The sequence below is a fragment of the Schistocerca cancellata genome, chromosome 4 (genome assembly GCF_023864275.1).
Source record: "Schistocerca cancellata isolate TAMUIC-IGC-003103 chromosome 4, iqSchCanc2.1, whole genome shotgun sequence".
NCBI classification, from domain to species: domain Eukaryota; kingdom Metazoa; phylum Arthropoda; class Insecta; order Orthoptera; family Acrididae; genus Schistocerca; species Schistocerca cancellata.
In genome coordinates this window covers 671,239,244-671,261,766 of record NC_064629.1, presented here as the reverse complement: position 1 = coordinate 671,261,766, position 22,523 = coordinate 671,239,244, and the positions used below count along the sequence as shown (strand labels likewise).

General features: G+C 40.4%; 1 protein-coding gene across 1 annotated transcript in view; it reads right to left on the bottom strand.

The window, feature by feature from the left end:
* Positions 1-8,005: 8,005 nt before the first annotated feature.
* LOC126183789 (uncharacterized) overlaps positions 8,006-22,523 on the bottom strand; it is a 29,466-nt gene continuing 14,948 nt past the window's right edge. Inside the window, exons 4-6 of the mRNA XM_049926028.1 lie at positions 15,319-15,504; positions 9,571-9,811; positions 8,006-8,824 (exon numbers count right to left, since the gene is read on the bottom strand). Of these exons, the coding sequence (XP_049781985.1) occupies positions 8,725-8,824; positions 9,571-9,811; positions 15,319-15,504 (527 nt within the window). The 3' untranslated portion in view covers positions 8,006-8,724. The remainder of the gene's footprint in view (positions 8,825-9,570; positions 9,812-15,318; positions 15,505-22,523) is intronic.

Sequence of the window (22,523 nt, the reverse complement as noted above, 5' to 3'; positions counted from 1 at the left end):
CAATGTGCTCTCTGCCTCTGTCTCACATCTCATGCTCCAGCTATTTCCTACCCTGGTAAATGGCAATGCCGAGGTGGTTTTCATTGCTACAGTGGGCCACTATTTCCGTATCTGACTCCGTCCCTATCAGAATTTATACGCTGTTGTTTCTTAATGGGTTTGCTTTATGTGATTTGCACTGAACACTATGGTGTTCTAGCATATGCTATAGGCAGGCACAACAGAATGACACAATTGGCTGGAGCGAAATGTGGTATATTGATCCTTTGCAATGTACATCACCCCATCTTATGCGCATACCGCTGTAGTCAGTCTAGCCTCTGCACAGACACCCTTGTCTCATAGTTACACCTACGGTACAGCTATCTGTATTGTTGTGGCATGTGAGCCCTGACACCTCAGCAACGTCTGTGGTTCATAGGGGTTCTGGAATATATTTTAGCGTAACAACTGGCCACATTGAGACACTTGTCATATGATGCCATATTTTTGTTTTGTGTACCCTTAATGAGGACGGAGGATAAACATTTGTCTGACAGCAGTGTCATTCTGGAACATCTTGCACACAATGAAAGTTTTCTGCTGCAAAATGTGATGAAAACCAAATGTGGTCAGTTCAGGAAAATGAAGGAATGATGAAATGTTGCCAACCATAGTGTTTTACAGATTTTTATGTTACAGTTGCTATGGCAGAAGCAGCATTGTAGAGGACAAAAATGACACTGCACCTGAACATATACTAGTTTTGGATTGCACAATGGAAATTATAGTTTTACAATAGATGTTGGCATTGATTGCTGCACATAATTTCAGAAGGTCTGTCAGCAATATACACTACCCATCTGAAGATATCATCCACAGGAGTTTTTTAATGGTCAGAACCAGTCAGGTTTCTGTATCTGTCGATTTGTTCCAATATTCAAGGTATCCCTTTTAAAAATTCACATTTTAAAGGTCCATGAAAAAAGAAATTCATTAGACATGATAACGAAATTTGCAGCATCTGATAGAGCATCTCAAAGAGTTCAATTTCCTTGTCAGATGTGCCAACTATTGTCATCAGAGTGGAACATTATCACATGAAGGTGTTGCCGGAAGTCTCCACAGCAGTGCACACAAACAGTAGTGTGGTTTACAGAAACAAAATCACTAATTACTGTGCAAAGAATACACTCCAGGTTGCAGTGATGTGATTCACCTGATGGGGAAACAATCAAGAAATGGTCTAACAACATTCTGGCAACTGGAAGTGTTCTAAAAGATTCTGACAGTGCACACCATAGTGTTTTGGAAGAGATATTAGAGGATATCAGACAAGCATCGCTCAGAAGCACGTGTAAGTCAGGTTGGCAACTTAATGTACCCCGACCAACATTGCATCATGTAGTACATCAGCATCTGCATTTGCACACTTACAAAATGCAAATTCTGCAACATCTGATGCTGAACAACAAATCATGCTGACAAAAATTTGCTACAGATGTGCAGCACTATATTGACATCCATACCGGCTTCCTGAAAAGATTCTTCAGATGAGGCAACCTTTCATGTCACACGAAAGTTTAATCAGCATAATGTTTGGATTTTGTGCTCACAACATCTACAAGCTATCATAGAACATCTTCTTGACAGCCCTAAACTGAATGTTTGATGTGGGCTAATGCACAACCGGATTTCTGTACTGTTCTTCACAGCAAACACAGTGAATGAGTTAGTGTATCCAGACATTTTGGACGAGTTTGTATGCTTTCAATAAGATGGAGCTCCGTCACATTAGTTGATGGCTGTCCCCAAGTTCCTGGATACAAAATTTCCCAATCGTTGGACCAGATACGGAGGACGCAGTGCCTGGGCATCATGTTACCCCACTGGATTTCTTCTTGTGGGGATTGGTGAAGGACCGCATTATATGACCAAAGTAGATGTGTGTGTGTGAAATCTTACGGGATTTAACTGCTAAGGTCATCAGTCCCTAAGCGTACACACTACTTAACCTAAATTATCTTAAGGACAAACACACACACCAATGCCCAAGGGAGGACTCAAACCTCCGCTGGGATCAGTGATCAAAGTAGACAATATTCTTATGTTAGTATCAGTGATGTGATTGCAACAGACGGAGGGCATGTTACGAAGGACATGGCAAGAAAATGGATATATACTCGATATTCTTTGAGCTACAAATATTCCTATGTAGTCATGTACTGAAGATTATTAAATAAATTCACTGAGATGTTCTACCATATGGTGCAATTTCATTCTCATACCTACCGTAGTTTTGCTTCTGGGACTTTGAAATGTGGGAGGTTTGAAAGAGTCACCCTGTATTATATAACATTTATGCCCTGTCCTGTCACAATGCCATTCAAAAATTCATTGCTATCTTCACAGACCTCTCTTGAAAACAGAAATCCACTGCCCCATTCATTGATTTCTGAGGCCTTTTTTTGTGAAAAATGTAACAGAGTTTGCTTCTGGGACTTTGAAATGTGGGAGGTTTGAAAGAGTCACCCTGTATTATATAACATTTATGCCCTGTCCCCTGTCACAATGCCATTCAAAAATTCATTGCTATCTTCACAGACCTCTCTTGAAAACAGAAATCCACTGCCCCCATTCATTGATTTCTGAGGTCTTTTTTTGGTGAAAAATGCAACAGAGTTGTCATGATAAGTCATTGGTTCTCCTTTATCTTCGATTACACAGAATGGACCAATTTGTCTGTCATCACAAACACCTGCCCGCTGGATTTGGATTCTAGTACACTGCTCTATCTTTAACTAGAACTGTCAACTACTGTCCATACTACTGACACACTTAAGATCTGTTCACCACACACTTGACAAATGTGACTGGCTGACAAGATTCCATACATTCAGAATCTGTTTGGCAGACTGCTCTTAAGATACACTATGTATATTGGCATTCTTGAACAATTACTGAAACCCATATCAAGTGCCTTTGTTTACATCCAGTAGTGACATCACTGCCATATTGTTGTTTCCCACTAGTCCGCATACTATTGCAATTGGAATAAAGACGAGTTATAAGCCGCTAATGGAACTTACTCTCTGGATAGCTTTGTAACAGCAGCAGTAGTACTCCCAAAACATGTAATTACTTGTGATAATGTAACAAAAATAAACTGAATTCAGTATGAAGTGGCTGCAACAGTAAAACTATTTGTTATTAATGTTATAAGTTGAAGTAACTCAAAGTATACGAACAGTACAACTGAGGTGAAAGTGATTTCTATCAGTGTGCTGACTCAGCTTCAAATCCAGAGTCTATTTTACATCCATACTATTGTAGTAAAGGCAAGTCTGCTGAAAACCAAAATTACTTCACATAACTCAAATCAAACAAGGTTAAGTTACATTTCTTTTTAGATGGTGACTGATGAAATAATGACAATCTCAAAACATATCTGTGAGACATATTCAGAGCTGAGATGTTAAAAAGACGACACCTGAGCCACATACACCTCCAATAAACATGAAAATATAACTGAAGCCTCAAGAGGTAAAATATGTTATCCATTGAGAATCACCAAATCCAGTTTGTATAAGTCATTAGTAATTTCTCTTGGTAAATAAATACAGAACTGAAGAACAAGACCACTGAGGTGGAAGTTGTTGATATTATTGGTCATTACGTTGTGGTGTTATTGCAGTATCCAAAAGAGCATTTTATGTACTGTTTGTTGCAGTACTTGACTGTACTGTTTGTTGCACCAATAAGCAGCCAGTTTAGGGTTATTGTTGGCGGCTGCCACATGGAGTTGTGCTGCAACAGAGTTCCGCTACCGCATGGAGTTGCGTGCAGGTAATTATTTTCGTGCCTTGCACCACTTATTTGCAGTGCCCTGTGACCCTGATGCACATTTTTCAAATTGAGTGACTGTTGCGACTGAAATTAGATAACAATTTAAAAATTTTCAAAATAGTGATGTTTTATGAAAATAAAATTATTTTTTTATTTGTTATGTTATTCTGAGGAAAGATTTATTAGAAATTTGTTTCTGTGTGGCAAGTTTTCTTGAACATATTTATCAGAAATTTGTTTTTCTATGGTACAATTCAAAGAACAGTATAGCACATAGTCCAGCATCGCACTCTTCACAGTACACAGGCATTTCTCTTCTTACTTTTTCTCATGGGCATCCTTTTTGCTGCAACACACTGCATTTTTGTGTTGGGACCTACTTGTTCTCAGTACATGGAATGTGTTTCGCAAAATGTTGTCCAACCAAATGTGTTGAAGCTGATACCAGAGGAGATCTTCCAACTTTTCTACGCTGTGAGGACGAACTGACATCTACACCGTATTTTTCTAGGAACCTTTAAGTGAAATTAATTTGAAAGTCAAGTATCCCGAATTTATCACCAACTTTCTTGTACAACAGGTACGAATTCAGAGCTGTTACATCTATCAAAATTGTTTCATATAATATTTTCAAAGACGTTGCCTTGTGGTTGAATAATTTGTCATGTACTGGTCAGATAAATCAATGCCACCCATTCAGTCACTGCCTTTCAATATTACTTCAGGTTTCATTTTCACTAGTTATTTCTCAGTTTCCTGTGGCTCGTCATAGTAAACAGTGGAAAGGATGTACACATCTTTCTTATCTTGCCATCGATTTCCCCCCTTAACCTTTCTCGTGTTTTGCCTCCTTCACAGCTGTATGCATTTCTTTCCTGTTATCACAGTAGTTCCAGTACAGTCAATGCTTTTAGAAATAAACGGCTAAGGACCTGTATAAAACCTGACAGTAAACACAGTACATCCCTATTAAAATATCCATGAAGCAAAGACACTAGAGGATACACACTATATTGTGACTCAAATACAGTGTCTTTGCCAGTGTAAATTATAAAATGACAGGAATACCTGATATTTGTTTCACACAAGCAAAATGATTTAATAACAAACTGAGCATGTTGCATTACTATATACTGCTTGATAGACAGCTGCCCTTTCCACAGTAAGTGTTTCATCAACAGGTAATTCTCGTTCATGAGCATAACCCTCTTCAATTCTACCTTTCTCTCTCTCTGACGATCAATGACAGGTTTTAATTTATACAATTTAGCAAGAATATCGCAGTCTTTTGAATAAATCTGCTAGTATTAAAATGAAAGAACTTTCAGAGAAGACTAATCTGCCTTCTGACATAACTTTACAGAAAATTAGTGTTTCACAGACTTCTTTCTTAGAATAATACATTTCAAAGTCCAGTTTTTGAATAATCCTTGGAGGAATAACACTGCAAATAAAGAATACAGTTCTCCATTGTTTGTTTCTACCCTTTTGTGCACATATAATTGCTTTTTCTATTTATCAGTCTATGATTTTATGAACTTTTCAGCATATTTTTTCGTCTTACTTTTGTAGCAAGCTGTTATGAAAAAAGGTGAAAGTATCAACTGGATTTGGAAAATCTAAAAAAGAAATTTTTACATATATGGTTCCTGTGAAAGGAAATTAACTCCTATGTACAATACCCATTAACACACCACAACCTTACAGAACTAGAGTCATAGTCAGCAATCATCACTTCTTTGATGTCCCTTTCATGACTCTATGTCTCTGGGTCACTGTCATTATAGTTAACATTGTCAGTCTTCACTACTACTCAATAAACTATTGCTAGACCACTCATTATAACTTCCATTTAATGTCTTCATCACTAAAAGTCAAAGAAGATGCACACTTATATATGTTTACACTTGTGCATCTACTGCCTAACAAAATAAATGTTTCACACAACAGAATACGAGTGACATCTGTCTGAAGACTTTTAAACTAGGTAGGGCAACCCTTGCGGCTGATATAGATGTTGAAATACATTTCATAGAGCCCGCCAAATGTGGCCGACGGTGCACCTGAACACCGTTCACTGAACACGCAGAGCAGTGTGGCCAGGCGAGCCGAATTACATTTGATGAGCAGGAACACTGAGACAAAAGGGCTGCCCAACCCCAGTTCGCCATGCACAGTGCCAGTACCAAACTGGATGCCGAGCTCAGCTCATCGAGTACGGCTGAGGGTTAACATTTATCTTTTTACTGTTCTACTGACAGTTGCATCACTGAAGGTTGAGCACTAGTTAATTTTGATTAGGATGAAAGAAGTAATAAGATGGAACCATGGAACCACCACAATATTCCTATATGCAGATAACGGGGATTTTTTGGGGGGGGGGGGGGGGGGGGAACGAGGGGGTGGGGGGACACTTGCAGCCAAGAGCATTAGTCTGAAACATATGTATAGCATTTATCAAATGCCTGTCTCCACAGTAGGACTGGGATGTCAGACAAGGATATATCAACATATTGATACATCTGAATCAGTTACACAATATTTGTAATCAATATTTACCCTGCCTATATATAAGTAACATTGATATTTTGTTCTGATATAATTGGATAATATTATTTTATCATCTGACTCATAACAGAGAAAACGTAACTCTGCCATCTTTTTCATACTGAAATAATTACAACATAAGAACTGTACCTACAGTTATTTGCTTTGAAGTTCTTACAGAACTTTTGATTTTTGTCAGTTGCATATTTTGGTAACCTCCTCTCACTCGAAAGTAAGTTTGGTAGAAAAGTTTGAAGTGTAAGTCTCGAAACATGGAAGGTAAAAATAAAAATAAGAATAACAAAATTAAAAAATAGTAACTCTAGACATTGAAAACACTGCTCCAGAATTATCAGGTATTTACAGATGCCCTCCCCTGGACAGTTAGGAGATAATCCATTTACAATCTGAAGGGAAATATCTCAACCTACCTCCATCCTGTATTATGCAGCTAGGAAATATTTATCAGTTGAAGGGACTTCAGTTCCGGCAGGAAGACTATTTTCAAAAGCTGGTGAAGTGATTTCTGGTCAGAGAAGTAGATTAAGAGCACACCATGCCAACAAATTAATTTTTTAAGTTCTTTAGAAAATAAGTTTCATTTATACTATCCATATTTTGATTGTGCTTTCTCTCTATTATTTCATATGCTGTAGTATAACTTCTTTTATTTTCTCTAAGACTTTTCTGTTTTTATATGTAAAATAATTTAGTATCAAATTTGGTTTCATAAGTTATAATTTGAATTCCATATCTAAATTTTTGGCACTGATGTACCAGAATATGGACATTTTTATATGATTATTCGCCAATATTGATTTTTAGTGTGACAATATTCAATTATATCGAATATCGATACTTATCTTTCGATGTCTCGTCCCTACCCCACAGTTGAGATTGCTGGCATTACACCACGCTGGCACTCAACCTGAAGGTAGCTTGTTGAAATGATGGTGGAAAAATTTTCCATTGCTATAATTTACTGTAGTTATAAACTGGATTGATGAGGGCAGCATACAAGTCTGATTATAAGACTGTGTTCTATGTTAGATTTCAAACCTGCTTGCAATATCTAAAAGTGTGATGGTATAAAACACTGTTGCTGGTGATTCATCTGTAGGACAGTGACATTAAATTCAATGGCACATTTGATGATATTATAAGGGGAGTACACTAACTACTACCACCAAGTCCCAGCCTCTCTTTGCTTACAATTCCACTCAACCACAAAAAAATGGGGGAAAAAAAGAATTCCACTGCACAAATGGTCATTAGAGTCATTCACACAAAGATAATCCTTCATCATTAACTCAAAAATCAGGCATTGGCAAATCACCTCCACCACTTTGCCCAGGACAATAATGGACGATTCCTTCTCATTAATGACCACAGAATGTTACTGACAGTTGACAAATTAATACAGTACAACATATCACTACTGCACCATCTCATTTGATAATATGAGCTTACTGGTCTGTTAACTCACACCAATAAATGCTAATTACAATTATCAATGCTGTTGTATAACAAGTTGATGATTCTTTTAGATAAAGTAGTAAAATATTACGTTACATTACATAAGGTCAATCTCTCTCAGAAATATTGCCTGTTTCCTGAAATGATAACAAAGATAATTTTTCTCAGGGTATTTAATTAGAAGTGTGGTACGTTACATTCACTGTTCAAGCAACATATGCATACAATCAATATTACTATAATGCCATATGGACTGGATCTTATCCAACATCAAAAATCTGATTAATAATTATTTCTGTTTTATCTTTACTCTACAGGAGTGACACATATTTGGCAAAACAGATAGATATTGATTGAGAAAATGGATTTGTCATGTGTAAACAAAGATATTGTATTCAGTCTGTCTCCTGTAAGAACCTAAGCTTTCAAATACATTTTTATAAGTGAATAATCAGTATGATTAGCACTACCACTGTCATAGTGCAAAAGAAGTTGTGCCATACTACATTTACACAGGCCTGTCATATCACCAATCTGTGCTGCAGAATTTAATTCTGTTCACACTTTAATGCAAAGGTAGTAAAGCTTCCAGGGAATTAGCAAACCATCAAACCACCTCACACACTGCCAACATGAAGAGACTGATACTCCCTGTGCTCAGCAATACACATAGTGAGCAATTTGTGCATATAACATTTAGTATACCAGTATACTGAGCCTATAAACACAAAAGCCACTCTCCTGAAACTTTATTTTGAGTTTTCCAGTACGTCTTCCACACACAGTAGAAAATTCCCTTCTTCTGTCACTTAATGGAGGCTTATGTTATAAAATACAAGCCATTTACAAGATAACACATTAAAAAGTTTTAACAGATCATTCTCCAATTCTGAATCTGCTGACAGCTCCAGCCAACTCCTCTTCATAGTTCTGGTTCCATCGCACATCTGTACCACTCAATGAACCAACAGAATACCTGTTACAGAGAAAATAGAAAATAACATTGTGGTTACATTTACAAACTTTATATCCACAAAATTCAAATGTAATATGTAACCCTCACCATAAATTGGGGGTGTTTAGCGGTAGACAGGTGCATGAACAGGAATTGGAACATGGTAGCTTAGCTTCCAAAAGACAGAGTGTGTGTGTGTGTGTGTGTGTGTGTTTACTGCTTGTAAACTAAATACAAAGTTCTAGTTCTTGTTTATGTGCCTATCCACCACTCAGTACCTCAACTTCATGGTACTGGTTATCTTCATAATATTTCGCATACATTATTTAACTTTCTCGAAGTTGAAGATTTTTAGTTCAATGAAATAACTATATTACTCCTCCAGCTAACTAAATGGTGTGGATACTCTCAAAGACACAATGTTTCCCATCTTAGATACAATAAAAGCTGTCAAGTCCAACCCATGCAGATTTAAAGAAAATGAAATTTGTGGCACATGGAGGAAATGAAATAATTAACAAACTGCACAGATTTATGGGATGTGTCTGACAACATGCTAAAATAAGTGCTTTGTAAATAGTGAGAGCTATCAGTCTTATGAATAATCATTACCTTATTGGAATGTTCTTGTTTTAGTTAAACTTATTTGGGGCTTTTAACATAATCTTATGGTTATTCAATATTACAACAACAACTGCACTTAGAAAATTAGCTCTTATAACAGAGTCACCATAAAAAATTCAGAACCTTTTATTAAAATACCTCACCGTTGATCAGTCAGTCTTCTGTCTGGATAACCACCAGTATGTGATCTATGATGCAGGTTAGTACGGTCTGAGCCATGTGAATGCCTGTGCACTTCCTGTGAAAGGACTGGTGAGTATGGAGGAGGTGGACCACAATCATCCATCAATGGTGGAGCATGAGGCAGTAAATGATAAGAACGTCTTTGGTATCTCTGCACTTGTTCCTTTGCTCTTGTCACAGATTGCCTTGCTGCTTCATTACCTATCAGAGAAGTTACACATTTTAATTCTGGTTATAATCGCTGATGATAATACACACAGTTAGCTCTACCAAAATGTTAAAATTACTGTGTGTAATGTGCGCAGTTTCTCACAAATGACTAAAAATGATTTGCCGAACACATAATAAATTGAGCCAATAAAAACTAGTAACTGCACAAAACGAACTGAGCAAACAAAGTAAACAACATTTGAGAAAGAAAGAAACAAATAGAAACAACTACTCTTCTTTTATTGTTTATTTATGTTCCTGTCACATTTGCAGATTAATTTTTCATGCTGACTAGTTTCAAACATTTGTAGTCATTTTCAAATCATTACCTGCATCTCTATAATGTTTGACTGTAACAATTCCAATGAAACATTCAAAAGACTTGGTCATACATCAGGTCAACATAACAAATGTAGTTTGACTGTAGCATAATTCCAATGGCACATTCAAAAGACTTGTTCATACTCCAGGTCAACATAACAACTGTGATGGAAACCTAAATACATAATAAATATATTGAGTTGCTGCTCCTCAATACCAGTGCAATGATGGAATGGCACAAACTTGACTTCTGTTCATAGTAACAGTTTATAACTAATAATACTCACAAAAAGTACATCACACTATGAATCAAGGACAAAGAAATTAATTTCAAGTCACAAGTGGAGATATACTCTATAAAACATTACAAAAATACCAAAAAAATTTCAATGTGATACCAGCTGCTCATTAACACCTCTTCGTTCCTTCTCTCCTTGTGCTACAGATCAATAATGGCATAATCATACTCAGACTGCTTTCAGTATTAAAAATATGAGGCTGATCATATTCACTCACTATACTGGTCTCTAATTTTAACATCACTGACAAACTGCTACACAACCTAATATATAAATCAAGTTATCATTACAGCCTTTTCTGTGAGAAGTTAAAGCATGCAACAGTGAGGTTGACTTTGATCTAGGGGGATCATCTCACCATTTATATGAAATTAATTACTTAAACCACAGAAAACCAAAAGAAGGCTTGATAAATAAACTCGTTGTGAACAAACTACAGATAATTGCTGTGTTGGTTATGCAGTGCTCCTGTTGTAATTTTATATGAAAAAGAATTCAGTGTGTCCCATGACTGGGATGTTGTCAGACCTCATTTTAGCCACTGACTTGACAGTCAGCCACAGAGGAGTCAAGACACCTAATATCAGTGAATTTGAATGTGGCCAGATTGTGGATACTTGACACAATGGGCACTCCCACTCCAATGTTGTGCAGCCACTAGGATTTTTATGTGCCAATGTGTCAAGTGTTTGGTTTGGGTAAAACATCTCTGCTAAAGTCAACTGCCACAAAGAATGTGCTGATGATAGGTCACTGGTGACAGTTACAGAGTGTAACAGCAGACAGACAAGCCACAGTGTAGCAAATCACTATTGCAGCAGGTGGTGGAGATATTCTCTTGTGGATGTTGCATGCAAGGGATGAATTGGGGCCCCTTATGTGTATCTCATTGGAGAGTGGTGCAGGAATCTACTGTCTGAACAAGTGTATCTGTTTGTTCACTTAAAGAACCCTGCAGTCAACCTGTAAATACAGACAAACAACGCACCACGCTATCATTCCTGAATTTTGACAGGATGATTTGAGGAAAACTTCTCAGGTATGGAAGTGGTTATGTGCTGACAAGAAGTGCAAAATGGTTAAGCAGGAATGGCTGGAGGACAAATGTAAGGATTTAGCAGCACATTTCACTACAGGAAAGATAAATACCACCAACAGGAAAATTAAAGAGGCCTTTGGAGACAAGAGAAGCAGCTGTAGGAGTACCAAGAGCTCAGATGTAAAACCAGTCCTAAGCAAACAAGGGAAAGCTGGAAGGTGGAAGGAAATATGTAGAGCGATTATGCTAGGGCAATGAACTTGAAGACAGTATTATAGAGTGGGAAGAGGAAGTAGATAAAGATATGATGGACACTCCAAGATGAATTTGACAGAGCACTAAAAGACCTCTGTCAAAACAACCTCTGGAGTAGATAACATTAAATCTGAACTACTGATATTTTTGGGAGAGCCAGTCATGACAAAACTATTCCACCTGGTGCGCAAGATGTATGAAACAGACTTCAGAAAGAATGTAAGAATTCCAATTCCAAAGAAAGCAGTTGTTGATAGGAGTGAAAGTTACCGAACTATCAGTTTAATAAATCATGGTTGTAAAATACTAACATGAATTCTTCACAGAAGAATGGGAAAACTGGTAGAAGCTGTCCTTGGGGAAAATCAGTTTGGATTCCAGAGAAATGTAGGAACATTTGAGGCAATACTGGCACTACGACTTATCTTAAAAGATAGATTAAGGAAAGGCAAACCTATATTTATAGCATCTGTAAACTTAGAGGGAGCTTTTGACAATTGTTGACTGAAATTCACTCTTTGAAATTCTGAATGTAACAGGAGTAAAATTCAGGGAGTGAAAGGCTATTTACAACTAGTACAGAAATCAGACAACAGTAATAATAGCTGAGGGGCATGAAAGGGAAGCAGTGGTTGAAAAGAGAGTGAGACATGGTTGTAGCATATCCTCGATCTTATTCAATCTGTACATCAAGCAAGCAGTAAAGAAAACCAAAGAAAAATTTGGAGTAGGAATTAAAGTTCTGGAAGAAGAAATAAAAACTTTTAGGTTTATCAATGATACTGTAATTCTGTCGGAGACAGCAAAGGACTTGGAATAGCAGGTGAATGGAATGGACACTGTCTTGAAAGGAAGATATAAGATGAACATGAATGAAAGAAAAACAACGATGATGGAATGTAGTTGAATTAAATCAGGTGATGCTGTGGGAATTAGATTAAAAAACAAGAAACTTAACATAGTTAATGAGTTTTGCTATTTGGGTAGCAAAATAACTGATCACGGCTGAAGTAGAGAGGATATAAAATGTAGACTGACTGCGGCAAGAGAAGTGTTTCGGTAGAAGAGGGATTTGTTAGCACTTAATATAGATGTCAGTGTTAGGAAGTCTTTTCTGAAAATATTTGTATGGAGTGTAGCCATGTACGGAAGTGAAATATGGACAATGAACAGTTTAAACAAGAAGAGAATAGAAGCTTTTGAAATGTGATGCTACAGAAGAGTGCTGAAGATTAGACGGATAGATCATGTAACTAATGATGAGGTATTGAACAGGATTTGGGAAAAATGCCATCTGTGGCACAACCTGACTAGAAGAAGGGAATGGTTGATAGGACACATTCTGAGACATCAAGGGATCACCACTTTAATAGTGAAGGGAAAGCGGCGGTGGAGGGGGGGGGGGATCATAGAGGAAGTCCAAGAGATGACTACAGTAAGCAAATTCAGAAGGATATAAGTTGCAGTAGTTATTTGAAGCTGAAGAGGCTTGCACAGGATAGAGTAGCATAGAGAGTAGCATCACACCAGTCTTCAGACTGAAGACCGCAACATGTCCTCCTCCTCCTCCTCATATCACCCAATCTCAAACATACTGAGCACATATGGAATGCCACTGAGTGTGGTGTGTGCATCTTGGATTCAGTTTCAAATCATCTCTGTTAGTTGTGGATGGAAGTAGAAAACTTATGGATCACAATGACTTCGTAATACTTTCAGCGTATTGTGCAGTGCATTCCACACCATGTAATTCCCATCATTAGTGCCAAAGGATCTGCCATATGTTGCTAAGAAGATGCCTTTGATTCGACTGCTTGTATACATAGTATACAAGAGTCTCACACACCGTGGCACTTTGTCGTCTGCTGAAAAGCCCGCATTCAGATTTATACAACACTTGCACCAAGAAGGAAAAGGAACACAAAGCATTCACATGTGACACACTGTGTCACTAGGAGATTTGATTTTTTTGAACAGCTTCTATGACAACACACATTATTTCAAAGCAGTTAACAGAATTCACACATGACATAGTGTGTCATTAGAATTTCAAGGAAATTCATGGATTGAAAATCTGCCTGTGAGAAATTGCATCTGCTGTTCCCAAATTTTGTCGGAATAGTGCCCAAGAGCAAACAGTAGATTGCTATCGGAGTTTTGGTGGTTCATACACTGTCAGAGCCGAACTACGATTTGGAAGTATTTTTCTGTATAGTCTGATACAGTTTTCAGTATTACATTGCAAAAATCTTTTATATTATACAACATATAAACAGTTAAATAGTTCAAACACACACATACACAATATCTTTTATTCCTTCAGCTTTCAAAACAAAACGTTCTTCTGTGATCAATATGTCTGGACATCATTTACTTCCCCAGGAATCAAATGAGGAGTCCTCAATCTGCTTTACCCTAAGAGCCAATAAGAAACAAATGTCAAATGGCACACAACCACAGGAATGATAAGAGTAGCACACACACTGCAAACAGGGAGTTCCAAGCAATAAAGAGGTGCACTGAACAGAGCTGAAAAATTCTCTATTTTTCTAATCTACAGTTTGTATTACAACTAATGAAATAAAAATCTGTGCACATACCATTAAATTACTGTACTGTAATTGGTGTGCATCACCATACGTATTGACATGACAAGGTTATTACATATGGAGCACAAGTTAAGAATAGGCAAGAACTGGAAAGGAAACAGGTTGTGTCTATTATGGCACACACTTTCAAGAGTGTAAAGGAGAAACGGAAAACATAAATCACGTTGGTCAGATGAGGACTGAATCCCACTTAGCCCTCGAGCAGGCACACCATTTTTCATAACACGAGCGGGCATGTGGCACACTTTGAACACATGTAAAGAATAGCTGTCTTTATGTTGCCAAGGTAAACATGTAAGAACAAAATTAGAGTTTAATCTTAGTTTAATGAAACAATGATAAAATAAACTGGCATTATATGAGCTAAATCACTGTTTAATTAAACAATAATAAAATAAACCTTTCATTGTTTCACTCTGTTGCTGCGCACATGTTAACCCACGGTAAGGACCCATTCAAAACATTAACCAGCGCAGTTGCATCGGATTCCTACCATTCGCTTATTTTATGACTAATTATCTCATAGATATCTCCCTCATTGTGGGATTGTACTACTAGCTCAGAATCTGGGTTATTTTCTTACACAGATTGTAATTTTTTCTCACCTAGCTCACCGTTTATTATATATTATTGCTGCTCATCCGGACATATGACAGCACAACTTATTACTGTGTTAGCTGAAGTAATAATGAAGGAATATGTATCGGCTCACATTGTAAAAAAACAATGGTACAACGTTACTTGTGATTGGCGCACTTTATACACAGGCACACCCGATCGAGGGTTAACTACTATATCATGTTCCTCTGTCACAGGAGAGTAACCTTTCACGTTTTTCATTCAGGAATTGTCAGGTTACACATACTTTAAAAGTAATGACAATTTCTGTTTGTTTATGTCCCTGTTATTTTATCTTAAATTCAGCTATAAGTCTAAACGTGGTTTCTCCATGCTACTTAAGATGTATTTACTTACCAGTATATGTGATTTCATGAATATTTTGGTCCTGCACATCTGGAATTTCTGAGGCAACATCACGCTGGGCCTCAAATATTACATGACATTTGTGAGCCAATTCTAAATATGATTCTGACAGCTTCAGCATGCCTTCTTTTATTCTAATAAGCTTGACTGCTTCTTTCTCTTTCATGCACTCCATTGCTGAAATAGAATTATATCACCATGTGAAATGCACCATGTCTGCATTATGCAATTACAGGCTTCAAACTAAATTTAACATGATACTTTGCTTCTTCCACACATTTATTCTGCAACTTCTGATACTATCAAAAACAATTTTTAGCAAATCAACTGTATTAAAACATTGCTAAGAGCCACTACAAGGTGTTTTAAACACTGACTAGTGTGGTGTTTGGACTGACCCAAAAATCGTCCCACATATTTACAGATTGTACTGATACAAATGAGGATTTTCTGGTAGGATATGGACTGAGATGAATAACATGCCAGCGCCATCCAAAATAAAACACTGTAACTGCTGAATACACAAAATCAACAATATTCTGAAAAAGCTCTAATGTTACTGTAATGTTACTGAATACAAATAATACTGCTAACACATAAGTAACTTCATCTGCACACCAGCAACACACACACACACACACACCTGCATGGGAATGGTTTTTGTTTACTGTGTTTATTGTTCCTACTCTGCAAGTTAAAATACCACAATTGTTGTGACTCGCCGATCATTCAAAGTGCCGCCGCGCAATTACGCGCGTCCTCTACGTGCGGCGCTGTCTGCCAGCCATGCAGCAGCTGCGCCACCTAAGCGGCCAGCCGAGCAGCAGCCGCTAGACTGCGACTCAGTGCTCATTCGAATGCTGACGTGTACACATGTCTTACTTGTCAACTTATTCTGTGACTTATATGTGTTGTGTCGTTCCGAAATATACGTGTTAAACTTGAAGTTCTAACAATTGGCGACGAGGTAGTGGATTTTTCCTTTTCACCGTTGACTCACTGGGTTCCATGGCTACTGTCGAGCAACTATTGCAAAATCTCCTTGAACAGCAAACGCTTCTAACAGCGGTGATTCGTGATTTCGTCGCGGCATCAAATGCGGGGCGTTTCTCGTCGTTGGGTATACCTCCTTTTCCTCCTTACGATGAGACGGCGGAAGACTGGTCTGTTTATGAAAAACGTCTTAGACAGCACTTCTTGGCATTTCATGCCACGGACGATCAACCATGTAAGTCTCTGTTCCTTTCCTGGATTTCACCCCAAATGTATCAGTTGTTGTCGCAATTGGCTCCTTTGAAGGATCCTGCGTCTTTGTCCTTTGCTGAAATGTGCTCACTTCTGTCTGTCTATTTTCAAAAGCAAACGCATGTGGTAGCCTCTCGTGTTGCCTTTTATCGTTGTCAAAAACAGCCACATCAATCCTATCGCGCTTGGGCTGCTGAACTTCACGGCCTCAGTCCAAAGTGTCAATTTGTTACTGACGTTCACAAAGAATCCTATGCCGATTCCATGGTACGGGATACTATTATCCGGTCGGCGCCCGACAAAGAAGTTCGGCAACGTGCCCTTCAGTTGGCGAATCCGACTCTAGATGAAGTTCTCTCCATTGCACTGTCTTTTGAAATTTCTCGTGCCGCTGGGGCACAAATAGAGGCGTAGGGTGATGTCGGGGAAATACAACCTCTGTGCGCTGTTGACGATGCGTGCGGCGCGTCCCCGCCGGCCGACGTGGCAGCAGTGCACTCCCACGCGCAGCCTCGGCCTAGCCGTAAACAACCCACTAAGAAACTGCAGCAAAACCCCCGGCAACTTCCTTCATGTCCGCGGTGTTTTACGAAACATTCACGCGAGGATTGTCCCCAACGTTGGGCTGTGTGTCGCAATTGCAAAAAGAAAGGTCATGTGTCGTCCGTTTGCAAATCCGAACGCATACATGATGTTCATGAACACGACGCTGATTCTGATTCTGTGATGTCTGTCAGACGTATCTTCAGTTGGGTTCTCCACTCCTTTCACCTGTCACTCGGCAATTACGGACGTACAATAAACAGAAGATTTCTCTCTTGGGACAGTTTAATGCTGAGGTATCTTACAAATCCGTCATTTGCACTGTTCCCATATTTGTGGTCAACCAGAGCAACGCAGAAAATCTTTTTGGTTTTGATGCCTTTCGCGTTTTTGGGTTCTCTGTCAATATTGTCTCTGATGTTATTCCTTATGCTCAACTGGATTCCTTGTCGACGACATTTTCGTCCCTTTTTTCTCCTGGGTTAGGCCGTGCAAACGACTTTGAAGCTCATATCACACTCAAACCCACTGCTCGGCCTAAGTTTTTTCAGGCTCGGCCCATTCCTGTGGCCCTTCGTGATCGGGTAAAACGGGAGTTGGATCGTATCACTACTTCAGGGGTCTTGCTTCCTGTCACTTCCAGTGAGTGGTCCTCTCCTGTCGTTGTCGTTGCTAAGCCAAATGGTGATATTCGTCTCTGTGGTGATTTCAAAGCCACTGTAAATGCTCAATGCCCCATCGACACTTACCCTATGCCCCATCCTGAAGAACTGTTCACTAAACTTGCTGGAGGCCAGTATTTTTCTAAAATTGACCTGTCAGAAGCTTATCATCAACTTCCTCTCGACGCTGCTTCCCGGCAGTTTCTGGTCCTTAACACGCCTTTCGGCCTCTATCAATACCAACGCTTGCCATTCGGGGTTGCTAGCGCCCCTGCTCTCTTTCAGCGATTCTTGGAACAATTATTGCTCCCTGTCCCTGGGTGTATCAATTACATGGATGACATTGTTGTCACTGGCTCCACCACTGAAGAACATCTTCAAAATCTCCGCACACTTTTTCATGTCTTACAGACTGCTGGTCTTAAGTGTAATCTTCAGAAATCACAATTTTTTCAGGCATCTATCACGTACTTGGGGTTTCAACTCTCTCGGGATGGTATTCGTCCGCTTCAACACACTGTCGCTGCAATCGATGCCCTTCCTCGCCCTACATCTGTTAAGGAACTGCAGGCCTTCTTGGGGAAAATAGCATACTATCACAAGTTTTTACCGTCTGTGTCTTCTGTAGCTCAGCCGTTAAATCGCCTGTTGCATAAAAACGTGCCTTATCACTGATCCGCGTCATGTGAAGCGGCTTTCCAGAAATTGAAGACTATGCTGAAACAGGCCCCGTGCGTGGCTACTTATCGAACTGGCCAACATCTTGTTCTTGCCACAGACGCCTCTCAATACGGGGTCGGTGCAGTCCTTGCGCACCGCTTTTCTGACGGTTCTGACGGTTCGGAACAACCCATTGCTTATGCCTCCAAAACGCTCACGGATGCCCAACAAAAGTATTCTCAAATTGAGAAAGAAGCTTTGGCCATCATTTATGCTCTTCATAAGTTTGGTGTTTTTCTCTATGGCTCAAAATTTCATCTTGTTACGGATCACAAACCACTTGTTTCCTTGTTTCATCCATCAACGTCACTTCCCGACAAGGCTGCACACCACCTCCAGAGTTGGGCTCTTTACTTGTCTCGTTTCAATTATGAGATTCATTTCCAGCCAACGGCTCAACATGCAAATGCTGATGCTCTGTCTCGCCTTCCCATGGGTCCTGATCAGGCATTCGATAGGGACGAACTTCTGTGTTTCCACCTGGATGTTGCCGAGCAGCGGGTTGTGGACGAGTTCCCCATCACTGGGGACAGGCTGATGGCTGCTACGGGTTCTGACCCTACCCTCGCCCGGGTTTTACGCTGTATTCAGAAGGGTTGGCCAGATCACCCGTCCGCTAAGACTTCTGATCCGTTGCAGAACTACTACACTTTGCGCTACCGCCTCACGGCTAGGGATGGTGTTATCCTCCTCTCCACTGACAATGCTTCGCCGCGTGTTGTGGTACCTGCGTCTTTGCATGCTTCGGTCTTGCGCCTCCTTCACCAAGGGCACTGGAGTGTGTCTCGCACTAAATCTCTGGCACGCCGTCATGTGTACTGGCCTGGCATCGACTCTGAAATAGCACACATGGTCGCTGCCTGCGGCCCTTGTGCGTCACAGGCCGCTGCCCCGAAGTCATCTTTGTCACCGTGGCCTTCGCCTGAGAAGCCCTGGGAGCGCATTCATGCTGACTTTGCGGGACCCTTTTTAGGTACTTATTGGCTCCTCGTAACTGATGCCTACTCTAACTTTCCTTTCATTGTCCGTTGCACGTCACCTACCACCGCGACAACCACCAGTGCTCTCGCCCGCATTTTTTCTTTGGAAGGCCTCCCCTCTACTCTTGTTACTGATAATGGTCCGCAATTTACCTCTTCCGAATTTGCGGATTTTTGTGCTCGTCACGGCGTTACGCATGTCACAGCCCCGCCGTTCCATCCACAATCCAACGGTGAGGCTGAACGACTGGTCCGTACATTTAAGGCTCAGATGCGGAAACTTCTGACTTCTTCTTCTGCTGCTGATGATGCGCTTCTCCAGTTTCTGGTGTCTTACCGTTTCACTCCCATGGGCGACCACAGCCCGGCTGAGCTCTTACATGGCCGACAGCCCCGCACGCTACTTCATCTTCTGCGGCCTTCCACCTCCCGGCCGCGGGTGCCTTCACTAGGCCGATTCACCGCCGACGACCTCGTCTGGGTACGGGGATATGGCAGGCGGCCAAAATGGAGCCCGGGCCACATCGTAAGACACCGTGGCAGACACCTGTATGAAATCCAGATGGACACGGGTGTTGCAGTGCGTCATTCGGACCAGCTTCGGCCTCAAGTGCCAGCAACGCCAGTTCCGAATGCCACCACACCACCTTTGGCTCTACCTGACGCTCAGGATCTTGGCATCTCTCAATACTCACAACGCAGCCCTCTCACCGTCATCGCGATGCCAGCACCAGAACGGACGCCACCAGGAGACGTGCCCATGCAGCAACCGGAGGACCATCCTCTGTCAGAGCAAATCTACTCGCCTCCTCCTCAAACGGACGCCGACACATCGCCCATGTCTCCTGTCATATCAACTGGACTTGCCGCAACGGGCAGATTAGTGCATGGGGCCCCAGCAGATTCGACCCCTACGTCTCCTGTCATCTCGACCCGTTATCATCGGGGACACTTCCGTCTGTACGGGAAGCCTCCTCCTCGAGACTTTACGGCGAGTCAAACAATGCCTATGGACGTTAGCCATCTCCAGGACACCTCCATCAAGACCAGTGCAAAAATTTCAAAGGGGGGAAAAGTGTTGTGACTTGCTGATCATTCAAAGTGCCGCCGCGCAATTACGCGCGTCCTCTACATGCGGCGCTGTCTGCCAGCCATGCAGCAGCTGCGCCACCTAAGCAGCCAGCCGAGCAGCGGCCGCTAGACTGGGACTCAGTGCTCATTCGAATGCTGACGTGTACACATGTCTTACTTGTCAACTTGTCTGTGACTTATATATGTTGTGTCATTCCGAAATTTATGTGTTAAACTTGAAGTTCTAACAACAATATGTTACTATTTATGGATCATACAAATAAGATTGCTGCACTTCCAAAAATTGATAAATAATTAACCTCTCGTATCAGTTGTAGCAAACATCAGAAGAGGTAGAAACTGCTCAAGTTTCTGAAATCTACCATCTTACATCAGTTGCTTCCTGGCTCACATAACACACATCTATCCAGCAATAAACTATCTCCAGAAGCTGTTTAGAATGTCTGTTAGAATGACTTGCTGTGAATGTGCTACCTTGATGTTGCTATGTGGATGTACACAATAATGGACAAGCTTCATCTTTAACAAATCTCTAGAGAAAGGAACTGTATGATGAAAGATTTAGTGAACAGTACGACCTAAGAAAAACTGCACATACAATTCGGTGCTGCATGAACACAATTTAAAATCCCTCATGTATTCCTGTGTAAAGGGGAAAAAAGCTCTTTTCGACTATACAAAACAATCAATGCAATTGCTACTGCATTCAGGTAACAACAAGTTTCCTAACAAGTTCAGAAATTATACAAGAGAGCCATTCAATAAGTAATGCAACACATTCTTTCTGAAAGTAGGTTGGTTGTATTTCAAAGTTCCACTACACCATATTACTCGCCACTCTTTTGACTACAAAACCCAATTTTTCAACATAATCTCTGTTCAATGTCACAGTCTTACACCACCTTACTGGGAGGGCTTGTATGCTCACATGGCACCACTCTACTGGTCAATGCCAGAGCCATCATCTTGCTGCATCAGTAACCTCCCCATCACATTGATGTACTGCTTCCCATGGAGTGCATCCTTCATTGGGCCAAACAGACAGAAGTCGGAAGGTGCAAGATCCAGGCTGTATGCTAAATGAGGAAGAACAGTGTAATGAAGTTTTGTGAGCTCCCCTTAGATGACCAGAGTTGTGCGAGGCCTTGCATTTTCATGGAAAAGGAGAAGTTCATTAGCATTTATTGGCCAATGAACACACTGAACTCATTTCTTCAATTTCCTGGGTGTAGCACAATACACTTCAGAGTTGATTGTTGCACCACGAGGAAAAACATCAAACGGAATAACCCCTTCTGAGAACAGAAGACCATCAATATGACCTTATACTGGCTGAGGGTGTGGCTTCGAAATTTTTCTTTAGAGGAGAGGTGATGAGGCACCACTTCAGGGATTGCTGTTTGTTTACAGTTTGTAGTGATAAACCCTTTTCATCACCTGTGACGATGTTTGAGATACAATTGTCATGATCATCCTTGTAACATGCAAGCAATTCTGCACAGATGGTTCTTCATTGCTCTTTACAGTTTTCTCTTAGGCAGTGAGGAACCTAGCGAACATACAGCTTTGATTACCCCAACCGATGGACGAGTATGTCAGCAATGGCAAAGGAGATGTCCAGTTGAGCAGCAAGGTGTTTGACTGTGATTTGTCAATCACATTAGATGTGTGTATCCACACATCATATGAGTGTGTTTGCACATTCAAACATTGCAGGAGTCACAGCTGTGTGCAGCTGGCCAACAAACAGAAGATCGGACAGGTTTGCACAACCTCCTTGCAGTGATGACAGATGCTACACCCACAAACTCAGCATGCTTTTGTTCACAGCCAGGTTTCCATAGACATACTGCAAGGGCCTATGAATATCAGCCATGTTCTGGTTCTCTGCCAAAAGAAACTCAATGACAGCTCTCTGCTTGGAATGCACCTCTGTTAAGAGACGCCATTCATC